General features: G+C 42.2%; 1 protein-coding gene across 1 annotated transcript in view; it reads right to left on the bottom strand.

Annotated features, from left to right (window-relative positions):
* Window positions 1–6,154: 6,154 nt before the first annotated feature.
* Window positions 6,155–17,327, bottom strand: part of GCLC (glutamate-cysteine ligase catalytic subunit) — a 38,715-nt gene continuing 27,542 nt past the window's right edge. Inside the window, exons 9-16 of the mRNA XM_076332940.1 lie at window positions 16,632–16,770; window positions 15,973–16,085; window positions 15,193–15,285; window positions 14,348–14,452; window positions 12,103–12,184; window positions 11,903–12,006; window positions 11,682–11,802; window positions 6,155–7,887 (exon numbers count right to left, since the gene is read on the bottom strand). Coding sequence (XP_076189055.1) covers window positions 7,682–7,887; window positions 11,682–11,802; window positions 11,903–12,006; window positions 12,103–12,184; window positions 14,348–14,452; window positions 15,193–15,285; window positions 15,973–16,085; window positions 16,632–16,770 — 963 coding nt within the window. The 3' untranslated portion in view covers window positions 6,155–7,681. The remainder of the gene's footprint in view (window positions 7,888–11,681; window positions 11,803–11,902; window positions 12,007–12,102; window positions 12,185–14,347; window positions 14,453–15,192; window positions 15,286–15,972; window positions 16,086–16,631; window positions 16,771–17,327) is intronic.

Here is a 17,327-nt window from a genome sequence, read left to right on the forward strand (position 1 = left end):
GGCAGGGGGTTGGGACTAGATGATCTTTAAGGTCCTTTCCAACCCAAACCATTCTATGATTCTATGATGATTCTATGTCTTCTTGCTTCACATAAGCCGTAGGATTTCACCCAGTTGTTCAATTTGTAGCCAGCATTTACGGACAGTTACACTTTTCTTCTGGAAAGACGTTGTGTTGTTTAAAGGTTTTGGGACAGGAGATGCTGTCACTCCCACCTCTAAGCCCTTGCAGCAGGGACGGCAGGGCGAGTGGTGCAGGCAGCAGGAGTCCCCCCTCAGCCATGGGGCACTCGGTGGGGCTGCTGCCAACGCTTGTAACCTGCTGGCGGCTCCGGCAAAGCACGGTGCTAGTGGATACCACGTTATTTCTGCCCAGGATGGTGGTATCTCAGTAAGGAGGACCCAGAAACACCTGAAAGTGGAGTGTAACTCAGCAGTGCTGCCTGCAGCAAGCTTCACCTTTAGGGCTACCCACCTTACAGTCTTTACACTCCCTGAACTGATTTGGGAGGGTATAAATAAAATAAATCAGGGACATTTTCAGGAAACAATTTCTGTTATAATTTGCCAATATGGCCAGAATAAATATGTCGACTTTGATAAAGTCCTACTAGAAACCAGGTGGGCTTCTGCCTGGAAATGTGCTCACTGCCGGGGCACTCCTGCCTGAGCAGTGCCGTTAGCTGCACCGCAGACATCTTTTTAATTTGGGCTGCAGGCAAAGTCCTGGGCATGTCTTGGACCTACAGCTAGGCAAGCTGCAGAAACCTGCATTTACTTCTCCCATTGCTTTACAGAGTGAATCCTCCTACCTGAGAGGGAATGGACAGAGAGCCCCGAAGCCTGGAAAGCCTTCCTGACTTCACCTTTCTAGGAGAATCTTATAAGAAGGAGAGTCTCCTTTCTAGGAGTTTCTAGGAGAATCTTATTCCAGGGAACAGTTAACAGATTAACACAATCTGGTGTTCCCACTTTAAATACTGGCTTCAAATGTCTTTTTCACTGGGCTCTGCGGAGTGCTGCTAGCTACAAAACTGCGGGCTGGGGGGATGCTCGCTTCTCAGTATCCACAGAAGTTTATTAGAGCTCTACTGGCATACCTGCTGCTGTTCTCCTCAAGCTCAGAAGGACCCCAGGGATAAACACTAAATATAGTGGCCACCTTAAAGAAACCAAGAAATTGCCCCTGAGATGAGAGGAGGTAAGTTCACTAAGGCACAACAGTGCAAACATCATATTGCATGCAAATATATGTAGCAGAAAAGGAGGAAATTTGCATTAGCTTCAGTAGATTTTCTAATAAATGATATGACTAAATTGCAGATTTCTAAATGAAACATGTTTTTCCTGTGCAATTTCAATGTTTGTTTATTAGGGAAACCATGTGGGAAGCCAGCTCTCTGGAGCTGGCTGGGAAACATTGCTAACTGTGTTTGGAAAAGCTGAGCTGTGCTGCCACCAAATCATAGTGGTATCTGGAAAAGGAGGAGCGTTTGTGAAGTACAGGGAGCAGCGTCTCAGCTGCGGCTGGTGACACTGCGTCCATGAGAGAACCACAGCCAAAATGATGCATGGGTACCTGCAGAAGGAGCCCATGGTGGTGCTCAGCCCGACCCTCTCTGCATGAACAGACCTGGTCTGGGACCAGGGCCTTGGGACGTTACAGCTTGATGACAAACATCACAAGTCACGTTAAACTTCCAGACTCCAGGGAAGAGCACAGTAGAGCAGAGCTCAGTAAGTTTTAGCACCAGTGGCAGGGAGAGGTACGAGCTCTGCTGCTGCCATCTCCAGGGCTTTGCTCAACGGTGACGGGAACTTCTGCCGAGAGGCACCAAGGGCAAGCACCCACACGCCGAAACCCGGGGAGATCTCAGTACCTGCCCGCAGCAGTCAGTAAAAGTAATGCTGTGGCAATCACAAGGATTTGAGATTCACTGAGTTGTTTTATCCAGTACACAGAGGAATTGTTGTGGCCTTCAAAAGAAAATACAGTTAACACTTCAAATTTTTCCTAAATGAAGTGATGGAAAAAAGCAATGGAAATTTCCGTTGCAGTTACACCTACATACGTGGAGCACTGCACAAAGAGGGAGAAAAGGCTGGATCAAAATCAGAGAAGTCCTTAAGTCAGATGCTCTTATTGGAGATTACTGCTCTAAATTTGCCATCCACAGCCCCTGGAGCTCTAGCTCTGCCTAGGCTTTAAGCAGCCGTGGCTCTCCTTGCGGCCCTCCGAAGCCGGTCCCACCCAGCACCAAATCGTTGCACCACCTCTGCCAGTGTCAGCCCGTGGTTCCAGTACGTTTCTGGAAAGGACAAGATTTTCAGGAGGGTTTGCAGAGGGATTTTCACTTCTTTGGTACTGTGTAACCTTAAATGAGCCGTTTTATTTCCCTTTGCTTCATTGCCCCTTCCTCCTTCCTGATTTCTTCTGTAGAATTCGGAAAGCACTTTGCTGTCTCATGATGCTGTGAGGTGTTTTGCTTATTTGGCATCAGCACAATATTTTGATTATATGATGATTTATATAAGAAAAGGCTAAGCACCACTTTCCCCTCACCCAAGGAGCGGGAGATGCAGGAGGGGGCCGTCCTGGGGGAATACACCCAGGGCTGCCAGCACCCGCTCCCACCTGACCTTCTGTATGCCGAGGACACCACAATTCAGTTCTTAATTTGTAGCTCACTGAATCCTGATATAGAAAATATTAAGCACACATAGTCGGAGGGGGGGAAACCCAATATCCCATCTTCTTGCTCACAGTGACGCTGTGCAGGCTGCAGGAGGACAGATGAGGGAACCGTGAAGTAACCTGGCTGCAGAGGACTGCCACTGGCTGGGACGGCCTTCCCTTTCCTCACAGCAGCCTGTGCAGTGCCGTGCTTTGCACTGGCGGCTAAAATAGCGTCGATAACCCACCGGGGCTGTGGCTGTTGCAGAGCAGTGCTTGCACAGTGTCGAGGCCATCACGGTTTCCCACTGTCCCCCAGCGAGTAGGCTGGGGGTGGGCAAGAGGTCGGGAGGGGACACAGCCAGGACAGCTGACCCCAGCTGACCCAAGGGATATTCCACACCATATGGCGTTGTGCTCTGCTATAAAACTGGGGTAGCAGAAGGTGGGGGTTTTGCCTTCCAGGGCAGCTGTTGCTCAGAGATGGGCTGGGCATCGGGCTGCTTGTGGGTGGCGAGCGGTTGCCCTTGCATCACTTGTTCTTTTCCTCTTTCCTTCCCTTATTAAACTGTCCTTATCCCAACCCACAAATTTTCTTGCTTTTGCTCTTCCCACTCTCCCCTATCCCACTGGGAGGGAGCAAGCGAGTGGGTGCTGTGGGTGCTCAGCTGCTGGCCGGGGTCAACCCACCACACAGAGAAAGAGAGGAATCAAACCTAGTTTGTTAATCCCTTCACATCTTTCTTTTTTTGGCAGGTATTTGAAATGGGGCCCTTGACTCCTGTCGGTGTTAGTGGTTCAGAGTTACAGGTAAGAGACGTTGCGGATCAGCTCTCCTTTAATTTAAACTAGATCTCATTCCTGTAAAACACTCTCGATTGCACGCACTGTGGTGCCCTTTGGTTAAGGAGCACAACGAAGAGGTTACAGCAAGACTGACAATGCTGTGCAGACAGGTTTGGTTTAGCTCACACCATGAGAATCACAAAACTTGCTACTCTGCCACTTGCCCACCTCGGGAGGCGCACTGTCCCCCCTCCTCCATCAGGGTACAAGTACGCTCAGTGCAAAGATCACCGTTTACAAATGTTGTTTCTGTTTCTCCCCAAAGTGGCTTCAAGAAAATTCCAACGAAGCATCAGGTCTTTTGGACCTTGAGAGACCCAGGGTTTCTGCTGTAATGCTCAAATTGCACATTCTTGCTTCTATTCTCTTGTAAAGCACAGGTTCTTGAACTGCTCAGCATTGCAGTCACCAGCCACCTTCTGATACCCACTGCAGCAAGGGGAACTATTGCATTTCTGTCCCTTCATCTGCTCACTGGAGTAGAGAACATCCTTACTAGCGCGTATGTGTTGCTGTTTATCCTTAAGAGGCAGTGAGATGGAAGGGCCTGGCTTTTGGGAAGGGATTGCAGCAATCCTTTCCTGCTAAAACCCAGCTCACGCCATCCAGATAGCTGCTGAAATAACCTCAGCTGTCACCACTCCTGTGAGCAGCTTCCCGTGTAGCAAGAGGTCTCTCTCAAATTTGCTGCAAAACCGAATCAGCACACCGAATATAATCCACTTAAAAATATTAAACAAAATGACTGCAAACAAAAGATGAGGTCATTTTCCAAGAAACCTCAGTGCAGCTTCTACAAGCTGCGTGATGCTTGTTTCACAGAGGTCAGGTTGCTTTTGCAGGACCAAAGTATTGTACGAAGCTCTTGATGCAGCAGTCCCAGAAAGGCAAACTGCTTGCAGAGCTCTGTGCACACACAAAAGGAGACACATTTTGAAGATCTGGGCCATGATAAAAGCATAGCTAAAATAATCCAGAAATAGAGACACTCAAATAAAGACTCAAGTAGTTTGACTCTCAAGAGAAAACTGGGCATCACAGTATTGTTTATAGCATCAAGACCTCTGGAAATCACAACAGGATCTTCTAGCTGAAAACTGAGTGGAAGGCATGAAGTGAATTACTGGGGTTGAACTGGGGCCAACACATTAGCGATCACGGGAAGTGCCATGACTGACGCATTACTAAGGTCTTTGGGCAAGGAATCAATCACGTTTCACCTCAGGTGCTTAGTGCTTCTTCCCCTCCCTTTGCTCAGGTGGCTGTTGGAAAGGTCCTTATTTCCATGAATGCACTTCATGACTGCAGGACCACAAATCCTGAATTCACAGCCCAAGGGAGTTTCTCGTGCTCTCTGCAAAAGGACATCCAGAGCTTGAGGCTTGCTCTAGGGCTTGCTTCTCCACCTCGGAGTGGGTGCAGATACCACACAGCCACCTCTAAGGTATATTCAGAACTAGTGGCAAAGCTTGCCCCTCCCGGCAGCAACTCTGGTTTGCCCTGTGAGAGCCTTCACCATGCCACACCATTGAGAACAGGCTGGAGCACGTACCTTAACTCTTCATCTAGGGAGTGTAAGCTGCTTAGATACCACAACCATGGACACCTCAACGAACAAGCAGCAGCTTTGTGTTGAGATCTCATCCTTTCTGAAAACATGCATACAAGAACTCATGAGGGAAACTTCCAGACGCAGCTTTTAGGTATCATGACAAAATTTGCTCTCACTTACAAGACAGTAGCCACCTACTAGGCCAGAAGAGTGATTTAATGTCAGTTGAAAGGGAAAAAGGACACGTGTTGATACAGTACCAGTAGGAAAGCATTCTAACCTTTTTAGGGGTCTTCCAAGCATAGCATCTGATGCTGTGCAATCAGACAGATGCTACCATGACAATGGCAAGGACTTTGCTGCAGAGGTGTGTGCTGGTTTTGGCTGGGATGGAGTTAATTTTCTTCACAGTAGCTAGTATGGGGCTACGCTTTGGATTTGTGCTGGAAACAGTGTTGATAACACAGGGATGTTTTGGTTATTGCTGAGCAGTGGTGCTTACACAGAGTCAAGGCCTTTTCTGCTCCTCACACCACCCCACCAGTGCGTAGGCTGGGGGGGCACAAAAAGTTGGGAGGGGACATGGGTGGGACAGGTGATCCCAACTGACCAAAGGGATATTCCATACCATATGACATCATGCTCAGCATATAAATCTGGGGGAAGGAGGAGGAAGGGGGCAACGTGCGGAGTGATGGCGTTTGTCTTCCCAAGTCACCGTTACGCGTGATGGAGCCCTGCTTTCCTGGAGATGGCTGAACACCTGCCTGCCGATGGGAAGTAGTGAATGAATTCCTTGGTTTGCTTTACCTCTTAAACTGCCTTTATCTCAACCCACGGGTTTTCTCACTTTTACCCTTCTGATTCTCTCCCCCATCCCACTGGGGGGGAGTGAGTGAGCGGCTGGGTGGTGCTTAGCTGCCGGCTGGGGTTAAACCATGACAGAGTGGTAGACCATTTGCCATGAGTCCTGAGAAGTTTCACTGTGAACAAAGTGAGTCTGGATAAGATGAGCTGTACTTGCCGGTATGCAACTCCTCCTTTTTTGAATCTGAAAATGTGGGTTCAAGTCATGCAAGTGACCAACACATACTGCAAATTTTATTTTTATTTCCTTATTACAGAAACTAAATTAGCATATGCCTATATGTTGATTAAAACAAATTCACCACAGCAGGAAAAAAGCATTCTTTTTATTCTCTAAAGCACACCTGTGAACGCAGAACAAAGTCTAATGTCAGTACATAAAAGCTTCTTCTTAGTGCACCTCTTCATTGCAGTTTCTCCATTAGCTCTTTTTAAAAAATCATTACACCTTAGGTATTTATATATGCTTGCATTAAGCTTTGCATAATCTACCCATAACGCAATTCACTTCTAGAAGTCAGTTAAGAAGCTAAATCAAAAAGGCCCCTTAAGTTTGCTTTATTTACAAATTTGCAATGGCTAAATTTTAAATACTTTACAGTCACTCCGAGCACTGGCTCCCAATTCAAAGGGTTAGTGCATTCCATGATTTCTTTAAAACTATTTTCTAGAGGGGATTAAGTTGTCCATACCTACAGCTATGTAGGTACCTCAGCTATCTACATAAAGTACCTTATAGGAAATAAACATGCTGACAAAAATATTTGTAATAATGAATGATAAATGAGAAACTCAACCTTTAGGAAGAATGGACAGGTGCTTGGTTTTGTGTCATTGTTTTTTGCGGTCATTGTCAACTGTGGGAACAGCAGCAATGTGGGAGAAAGAGCAGTTAAGGAGTGCTGAAGTCCAGAGCGGGTCTTCTCTGGCTCCTTTGTAAAGCAAGCTTTATGTTCAGCTCTCATTGCCTCCTCTCTCTCACCACGTCTCCCCCGTTACTGCTTTTTTGTTAAATCATCAGGCAAATTTCTGAACTGCGATAGCATACAAATTTACTTCAGAGAGGAAAAAAATAATGATGCATCTGCAGACAGGCAGACTTGCGTTATCTGAATAAGGACAGATCTGTTCCTCTGAGTTTTACAGTTTATGAGTGGATGCAGGTCTTGTGGCAACTGAGAAACTGCTGTAAAGATTAACAAATGGGATGCACATGCATTTATCTGTTCTTACATACTTTCAAAACCCAAATGGAAGGAAGAACTATCTGTAATTCAGGTAGGTCCAGAAGATTTTTTTTTTTTTTTTCTTTCTTACATAATAAGGTAGATTACTTAGCACATTCCAGGTTAAAAAAATTACAGTAAACATTCAGTAACTGGAATGCATATAATATACAAGTACCATTACATTTACAAAGCTGTTCAGGACAATTTTTCTTTCTAGAATAAGCATAAAAAAGTTACAAGCTAATTCACAATAACTTTAGATACAATGTTATTAAAATACATTGATGTTAATCATAAAAATATTTTACTATTTACATGTACATTGTATAAACCTTAACAATAAGAATATGCCCATTTTAGGATGCCTTAAACAAGTATTTTGGCAGATTGGCCCATTTTATAGTGCAGTATCCCTGTTTTGGTCTTCACACCATGAAACTGTACCAGATTCACAGTATCTTTGCTAGTGCTTTGCTAAAAGGCTTAAACTTTCTACTATTTGAGAAACATTCATTACAAAGAGCCAGTTTTGTTTCCACTTTGTTTCTTATTAAATCCTACCCCCAGTAGTTCAGGACACTCTGCCTGGCCTTGTGCGATTTGGTTGCATTTCCAAATAAGGCTATAATTCATTTCATCAGTTATCACGCTATCTTGCTTGTAGTCTGGGTGCTGTGCGATAAATTCCCTCATCCATCGAGCAACCGTCATTAATTCTCCTGTGGGCAAGGGGAAGTCAAATTTCACAGTTTATACATCTAATTTAGCAGTACGACACCTAAAGTTCTACGCATTATATACACAATTAATGAATAGTCCATGCTTTCATGAGAAACACATTCCTATACATCTATTTTTTTCAATATGGCTAAACTGCAGGCATAATTAAGCTGACATATCGCCGATAGTCTAAAACCCACTCATCTGGTGCGATCTTCAAATTTTCAGGCGTTGTAACGAGACAGTGCAGAGAGAAGTAGCTACTGGAACAGGTGTTACCAACAGATTGTATAGCAAGAGGTCTTAAACACATCATTTAACAGAGAATCTGGCTAAGACAAATCAATAGACACCTCTACAACAACTACATATATATAAAATAATTTTGTAGTTGATCCATCCAACTCAGCTGCTAGCTTTGCTCTGTCTACCTTGACTTACTATTCTTTCTCCCTCTGGCAGCTCCCCTAGCAAAAAATAGGCAGGTTCCCGAGTATACCAACTCCTGGTTTGTACACACCGCCTCTGCTTCACTGTGCAGTCCACAGGGCAGTCAGAACCTGAGGGTCCCCGACGCTTCTATACAGGGTCATCAAATAGCACACACCACTTGCAGGAGACCTGCATCCCTATGAAGTAGCAGCTGGAGGCCAGCTGGACACCAGTGTTTAGGCTACTGAATCTTGCTCCTGAATGCAGCATATGCAAGCAAACTTTAACTAGTACAAGTTTAAGGTAACTCTGGCAGTAAGACATTAAGGTAGGCTGATGGGATGCTCGAAAAGCCTAGCAAAACTTCCATTGCTAGCTACTGGAACCTCAGCTTCCTTCTAAGAGTGGAAAGAGTCAAGGGCTTCCACTACAGAATCTTTGGTTTAAGAATATTACAAAAAGCAAGAGGAATCAAGTTAGGGAAAGCAAGGAGAAACACACAAGTAAAAAGTATCCAAGACTGTTTAAAGATATCCTATCAGTGGTTTTGAACAGAGGTACATGAAACCAAATCAGAAAAATTGCAAAAAGTACAGGAAAGAAAAGCAGAATAAAAAAGGTTATTAGAAATAAAGATGTCCCTCAAAAAACAGAAATCATGTTTTAAAGAAATGAGGCCAGAGTTTACACTTCTACATAAAAAGAAGGCAGAAAAAAAATACCCAAGAAGCATTATTTGTTGAAGGCACTAAAAACTCACACGAAAACTTTCTCAAACCAACGAGAAGCAGGGGGCCTACAAGAAAATCGGTGGGGCTGGGAAGATGAGCAGAGCGGAGCATAGAGAGAGACCCATTTTTGGACTAAAAGCCGCTGCAGGCCGTCAGGTGCGGGAGGAGACAGTCCAGCTCTCAGACCAACACAGACACCTAGTGGTCAGGCAGCCCAATCACTCCCCATCCTTTGTACCAGGGTAAATCTGCAGCATCTTCATCGTGAACACAGCGTGCAGCTCTCAAAGAACATATGAGTATCGGGAAAAGGCACCACAGACTGACAAAAGGTGTGAGACAACTTCCAAGCGAGGAGAGACAAGACAAAGGGAATTGCAAGTTCGGAAGCAACGATATACTTGAGAAGTTTGCAAAATTATGAACGTTGATGTGAAATGAGTAGAGAAACATTATCCTACAACGCAGAAACTATAAGGCATATCATGAAATAAGAGGGAAGAGCATTTAAACGTGCAAAACTACAGGAATTACATTTTTCAAAGAGTATATAATAAAATTGTGGCATTTCTTATTGTATGACTTTATGGGGACCAAAAGCGTAACTGCTTCAAGAAGGGTAAGGCAACGATCATGGAAATCGTGTTTGTGAGCGGTCATCAAGCACCATGATTACCGCACCACCTTCAGTGGAGAAAGCGCCTACGCTGCAGACAGCCAGGAACCGGGAGAGCATGCCAGGACAAGGATCACTAGATGCTGCTATCATAATACTGCTTTCATTAATATTTGGTGGTGGTCAGCAGCTGCTGCCTGCTTAGCAAATCTGTAGTCTGAGTAGTGGGAGTCACACACCAGCTAGACGAAGACCAGGAGGGCAATACCTAGCTGTGCTGCAAGAGAGGATGTGACTGAAGCACAGGTGAACTATGTCAGGGTAAGGTTAAAGCCACAGCAGCTAATGTGCCAGTGTTTAACTCTCATGAGTGCTCTGTGTTCACCTTTTGAGGACAGAAATCTGAAAACTGGCCACTCTTAGTGGACATGTCTCATGCTAGAGAGGCTGCAGTTCAGGATCATTTGATTTAAGATTGAGAGTAATCTGGAATAATCCAAAGATGACAACTGAGAATCATCATGGCACAGTAATACAATGCCTAATGCTTTTTGTTCTGTGAATTGTGGTTCTTAAGAAGCATGATTTAAAAATCCTTTCAGTTCATCAGTTACGATATAAACCCTAGATTCTATCTACCTCACTCTCACACCTTTCAGGTCTGTGTAAATACACGAGCTGACTTTTGCAATGCCTGCAACTTTGCACCAGGTAGCAAAGTTGTTCTTTGGAAGGGAAACACCTGCCACAGGCGGTCGAGCCCAGGTCATTGGCTCTTGGGGAAAAAACCTCTGTAAGACTTATGCATTCCTTGTTTTTTCAACAGCATTTTTCTGAAGGGTAAAAACCCAACAAGAAACAATGGAATATTTTGAAAGCATTGCTATTTTGAGGGCTGATGTGCCTCAGACGTTTTCTTCCTGACAGTTTCTCTTCTCTCCCTCAGTTAAGCCAAGCATCAAATCCCCATCTATGTTACGTGAGGGACAGAAGCCTCCTACGAACAAGCAGCCTTAGGAAAGAACATTTAATTAAAACTTGTTACCATTCTGAAGTACTGCTAAAGTACTGAAATACCAGGCGAGAGAAAGTCCTGATTTCCACCACAGCTTTAAAAAGGTCTTTATCTAGAAGCTTCTACAGCAATTTTCAAAAGTTAAAAAGGAATGCAACACCTCAGTTTAAAATTGGGGAGGGGAAAAAAAAAATGTCTTGACTTACGAGACTAAAATTAACTGTCTAGCTAAATTTACAGCAAGGCAGGCATACAAGGGATTTGCACATCGAAAGGTATAAAGCTGTTGCAGACTGTGCTACGTGCCCAGTTCTGAATTAAAGTTTAGCCTGCATCTTTTACTCATTATACTGCTGCATTTTAAAAAGGAGCATAAAGAGTCATTATACCGCCTGTCTTTGAAAACACTGCAACATGGGGAAGACAGGGGAAGAGCCTGGTTTGCTCTGCCTTGAAGGAGTTTTGCTATTTACAGAAAGGCGTTCTTATCAGGGAGCTAAAGACTAGGTCCCATGCTCTAGCATACCAGAATTTAGACTTATGAATGCTTTGGAGCAGCACGCTTTGGAGTCACACCAGTAACACCAGACTATCAGACCCAGCCTCACATACTCTTCCAACACTCAAGTGACAGGCAAAGGGGATTAGTGTATGTGCAAACTACTACAAAGTGGACAATACACTGGCAAAAGCAGCAGTAAGTCGTGCCGAAAAGAGAAATCTTGGAGTGGAGATACAATTACAGCTTAGAGGGTAGTGTAACTGTACCAATTACTCCTAATTTAAGTTCTAAAATGGATCACGAAACATTTATAATCAGAATTAGACAGGACCAGACTTAAGCCAGAGAACACACTCCAGTCCTTTGCTCCTATGATTCAACACTGAACCAGACAGCCAAAGCTGCCACCAGTTTTATCCAACTGAAAACTAGAAAACAGCCCAATTACTAAATAGAAAAATGCCAGGAAAATCGATGTCCAAAAGTGTCAAACATACCAGATGCTCTCTTTTTTATTAGCTTCAAGTAGTTTAGGATGGTGCACCTTGTGTCCACATCCACTTCCATGTTTTCAAGATAGGAATTCAAAATTGGGATCAAACCAGGAAAGACTCCTTCCTGTGTAAGAGAACAGAGTCAGCATAAAACACGCTTGATCTGGTTTCTGAGGGTGGAATGGAGGGGAAAGTTGCGCGTTCCAGGTGGAAGAGGCTATGACCTTCCCATTGATAATTGTATCAATGCTCATTAAGGTGTACTCTTCTGCATCGGTGCCTGTCCCATTCTGTGCAGAGCCACATCCATCCACAACAGCGTTTCCACCTTCATGGGTGACAAAGGGAAAGGAAGAAACAGTTAGAAGGCAAGAGAGACAGTAAACATCCACAACAGTGTTAATCAGATTGCTTGTTGTGATACCTTTGCAAATATCTTTTCTGAAGTAAAACATTCCCTGCCGGACAGCATCTCTTTTCTGGGCCATCTTCATGTTTTCATCCACCTGGCAAAAGAAGTATTTCAGAGATTTGTGACATTTTACAAAATGAGGATTCTCCTGAACCCTCGAATTTTGGTCTCATTAGTTGAAACATCTACTATGTTTCTTATTATCTCGTCACACAAAGCCAAGCTGTGGAGATAAGTTTTATTTTGTTCTTCAGGGGTCCCAGGCAAAACCACAAAGAGATGACGTTCTATGAAATTAGGTCTCCAGCAGAAAAGGTAATGGTATTATGTTAGAACATGCTACGCTAATCTTTTAAGTTTGGATGAAAACACAGGAACAGCTGTGATTAACAGGCTGCAGCCCATCTGGCAGACTTCTCTGCATGTTTAGATGCAATTTAAATGAGTACAGAAGAAAATTGCCATTTCCCTAGCCATAGTTTGCTGCTTTTATTATCAAAATCATTGGAGTCTTTAGAAGAGTTACAACTGTATTAAACAAACTTTCAGAAACAGAATTCCAGTAACTTTGTATGGGAATCGTATCTATTCCATACCCAAACATCTCTTAGATAGTTCAATAAACTTAGACTGCTAGAAAAGAAGTTCTAAATTGCAGGCTTCTCAAAAAATCTACAAACTACAAAGCACTGCTCATACGCTCTGCAAATGACACAAGCATTGCTCTGTCTTTCTGGATGGAAGATTTTGCCAAGTTCTTTGGTCGGTATGTTCTCGGGAATTAGCATCACACAGCTTTCGGACATTAGCTTCACTGTATCGTCTTCAGAAGAAGGGATATGGTTTGCTGAATTCTTTGTTTGACCTCTAATTAAGGGCAATGCAAAATCTTCGCTTACTTCTTACCTTTTCAAAGCTTTGTTTTCAAAAGTCTGCCTTCGTTCATTTTATATTGTGAAACCTATTTACACAACAGGCTGTTTTGAAAGTTTGAAAGAACTCTAGTCCTAGCTGACGGGAGTACAACCGCACTCAATCAGACAGCAAAGATTAGTGTGAGATTAGCCCCACAAACCCCTATTATTTTACTTGAAAGAGGCAGGTTTACCAATGGTTGTGCAATTCTGTGTTGCGTTACCTGCCAAATTGCTTGGCAAGCTCAAGCAATTTTATGCCCCTCCCCAGCCCCCAACTCTGTTCAGGTTCTTTCAGCACCTGATCTCTTTTTCAGTCTTAACTGGTATTCACCAGTTAAAAATTTTGCGCTTTTGAGACATTCCAAATAACAATGTAATTATGCACTGGAAGTGCTAAATTGCTGCATTATTTATGAAGTCTGAACTCCCTGACATCAGGAAGAGAATTTCTCCTTTTAGAAATCATACCAACTGTATGGTATGATTACTGTTAATTTACAACTTCAGTATTTTTCTCCATTTTAATTAAAAACACTAAGAAAAGCCACAGGATACTACTGCTATGCTGTAGCCAGCGCTGGCAGTATTTTCTAGTATACAGTCTGTCAAAAGCCTTCTGCGCTACAAGACCTTTTTTAAAGTTACCTACAACATTGCAGGACTAACCATTTAAAAAGACATTTTCTGGTCAGGTGCCTCAGAAAGAAGACGTGCAAGGACAGTTTCACCCAAAACAGTTCAACAATTGTGAGGACAAGATTAAGGAAAAAGCACATTTTGCATGGCTGGTCTGTCTAAACACAAGTCACAGTTGTGACCAGAATCAGCAGTATTTGTTTTCACTCAAATACTGTGTAACACTAAGCATGCTGAACTCCTCCTTTTCCTCTCCACCGGGTACAAACAAAATAGAGAATAAGAACATGAGACACAGGCAACAGCCATGTTAAAATAAATATCTAAAGTTTTTATTTTGACCTCCACAGGTTATTTTCCCCCCATGTAAAATGGTGGAAACATGCCCTTTCCCAGTCTCAAAACAGTCTTGTGACAATGGTATTTCTCAACATTTCTGCAGTAGTCAGACACTGTTAGGCACCACAGAAATTCCCACAGTATTTGTCTATAAACTTAAATCCATGAGACAGCAATAAAACATTTGTTTAACACTGCAGAGTTGAAATTGATTCAAAGTACTGGTAGATGAAAACTGACTGAAAGATAAAAATGACTGTTCTGTAAGTGCACAAATATTAGTTCCTAGCTTGCAGAGGATAAAAATCAGACTTGATGCAAATACATTGCATTTAGCTCTAATAGATCTGATCTTTCACACCTACCTTGGACAAAGGAATGAGAAAATCCAGTTTATATGACAGAATCACTCTGGTTAGCAATACCACAAACACAACATATGCAGAGTTTTCAAAGTCTGTTAACTGGACCTAGACATGAAAGGAATAGAGATTAAATTACTTTAGTGGGAACACACTCATGGAAGTAGATAAATATCTGGGAGAGTTTAAAACAGTTTGATTCAAACGTTCATGTTGGTACTTGTATTCACACACACTCTGCTAGCAGAGATGGTGATGCATGAGCTGGAATCATCAGCAGTGACTTCAAATGCACAATGCACGCGCACACTTCAACAAACTCAACCCTTTAATCCAATGCCAAAACACACTTGCATTTCAAAAGACTATCTAATAACCTGCACCTTCAGGCTCTCTGTGTAATTACAAATGTATAATAGCTTTTAAATTTCCACTTTAAAGGGATTAAATTCAGAGAGCTCAAGAAATAGCTATAAAATAAAAGCACTTGTGAAAAACAAAACAATGACAGTGGAATTGTTCAGTACCAGGAGAAGTACTGGAGAAATACAGTCCCTAGAAGCTAAATGGGGCTTTGTTTACTGTTGCTTTAATACAAGCCTAATTCCTTTCCCCATCGCCCCAAATCCATTAGCATGCTTTGCTGTGCTGCAGTGGATTCTCCTGTCAGTTACATTCCCACAGTCCATGTCTGATTAAACACTGCTGTCCACTTCACTTGCATCTAGCAATTCAGAGGGGAGAAAACACAGCATAAGTAATAAGGGTTTGATACTGGATGGCAGAATGCCTGGTACTTTTCCACTGAAAAGGAAATGTGCTTTTGTGCATACTGACGTCTTCCTTACCTCCATAGGTCTGAATTCCACTCTCCATCCAATATCTGAATTTGGAGGAGGTGGCTTAAACCTCATTGTCTGCCAGTTTGTAGACTGAATATTCTGCAAAGAACATGAAATAATCTGTCACAATCATGATATGCATCATTCTATAATATAATCAAAGAAAAATAAGCAGATAACTAGCGTCCTAATATTTTTCCTGTAACAGCCCATCAAGTTAGAGAAGCACTTCCAAACTAAGCCGCGTGACTTCCTAAAAACCACAGTATAGCTACCCATCCTAGGAGCAAATACATTACACTTTTTCTCATACTATTTTGCTTGAGGATTATGTATGAGATACTAGGGGGCTGAGATTTACCTGACTTATTTTTTTATGAGGGGTTGATGCATCCTGAACTAAAAATACCTAATATTACCATATCTATTATTTCATAAAACTGTGTAAGAGAGACATTTATATGTAAATGTCATGCAAAACAGTTTTTAGGAAGCCATAAAAATAGATAGTTCCCCATAACACTTATACACATAGCTATAACTTGGGCTCTTCATATTTTATTGGGTTTGAAGTATAAGCCACCACCTCCTCCTAAATAAATGATAAAACAAGGAAATAAATGTGCTTATAAACTGCAAAGCCATACGCTAAAGAACTAGTTGAAGTGAAAAATTCAGGAAAAAAAAATTTCTTAGCTAATATAGCCATCCTCCAATTAAGCAGTACTATAAAGAACAAGCAATTTTATGTATATATTTATTAAATTCCTCTAAATTAGACACAACCTCAAAATGGTCGGATTCATTTGCATCATCTAGATGTATTTTCTCCTCAAACAAAGTCAATGGGTCTCGAATGAACAAGTGTGCAATATGCTGTGCCAAAAGGTGGTCAATACCTAAAAAATGAAAATTCAAACAAACAATTCACACATAGCAAAGCAGGCTCTAGGAAACAATTTATTTTACAAGACTGAAAACATCGAACTCTGCAATGCTACCTCAACCCACCACATCCTGTTAAAGTTTAAATGATGACTTCGGGAAGGAAGGAAATGATTAAAGAGAAGGAGAAGAAAAAAAAAAAAAAAAGGAAGAACAGGTTCTTGTTTGGAAATGGCAGCTGAATATTGGTGTAGCTGCCATTCTTCCTGGTTTCTGATGCACCTCTGTGCCATGTTTCCTAAAGCAGTTCTGCTCTCTCCACAAAGATAAAACATTAATGCGTCAAACACTGAGCTTCTCAAGCTGGAATTAGGGACAGTTTCCGTTACAAACAAATACTTTTTAAAAAACTCTCAAGACCACGCTACACAGATTCTTCCTGAGTAGGAGTCACTCTGAAGGATGCACAATGATTGAAACAAACAAGGACGAAAACATAAAATATCCCCACACACTGCAAGCATAATTCTTAACCTGCTCATAATGAAGCAAACACTTACCTTCCTGTATTAGGTGCTCGTAGATATCTTTGTCTATTGTCAAATCAATGTCATTGTATTTCTCACCACATTCAGATAGATAACTGTCTATGGAATCATATCTGGATTTACTGATTCTATAATGGTTGTTCTTCAGTGGCTATATAATTTAAGAATACAATATTTTAACAGCTTGTTAACAATGTTACCTAAGTTTTTGCTCACTATGACACTTACGTGAGAATTATTATCCTGTTTAAAAAACCCTACGGCCTCAATTAAAATTGTTCAAAGCACGAGTCTTAAATAGACTTAATAGAAAGCGATCCTGGAATTACGACTATTTTGTTTGCAGATGTATGTATCTGAGCGAAAAAACAGTCATCACACATTGACTAGAATTCTCTAAAAATGGAAACATTTTCCTGATGTAATATACCATCACCCCACATACCTGGAAAGCATTATTATACCTATTGCAACACGTAACAATACAGTTTCACTATGCACACATTGTTGGAGGTGCTCTTATGATGGGTTGTTCAAGAAATATTTCAGGTAGATTTTTTAAAATTATTTTTTTATTTTCTGTAATTCTGTAAGTGCCTTGAATGCCAATTCCTGCTTAGAGAAACTCTTTAGGTTCAAGTTCTGACAACTGGCTCTTTTCACATAGTTCTAGTTTATACTACTGGATTACTCAGCAGCACCTGCTAT

The sequence above is a fragment of the Aptenodytes patagonicus genome, chromosome 3 (genome assembly GCF_965638725.1).
Source record: "Aptenodytes patagonicus chromosome 3, bAptPat1.pri.cur, whole genome shotgun sequence".
Taxonomy (NCBI): Eukaryota; Metazoa; Chordata; class Aves; order Sphenisciformes; family Spheniscidae; genus Aptenodytes; species Aptenodytes patagonicus.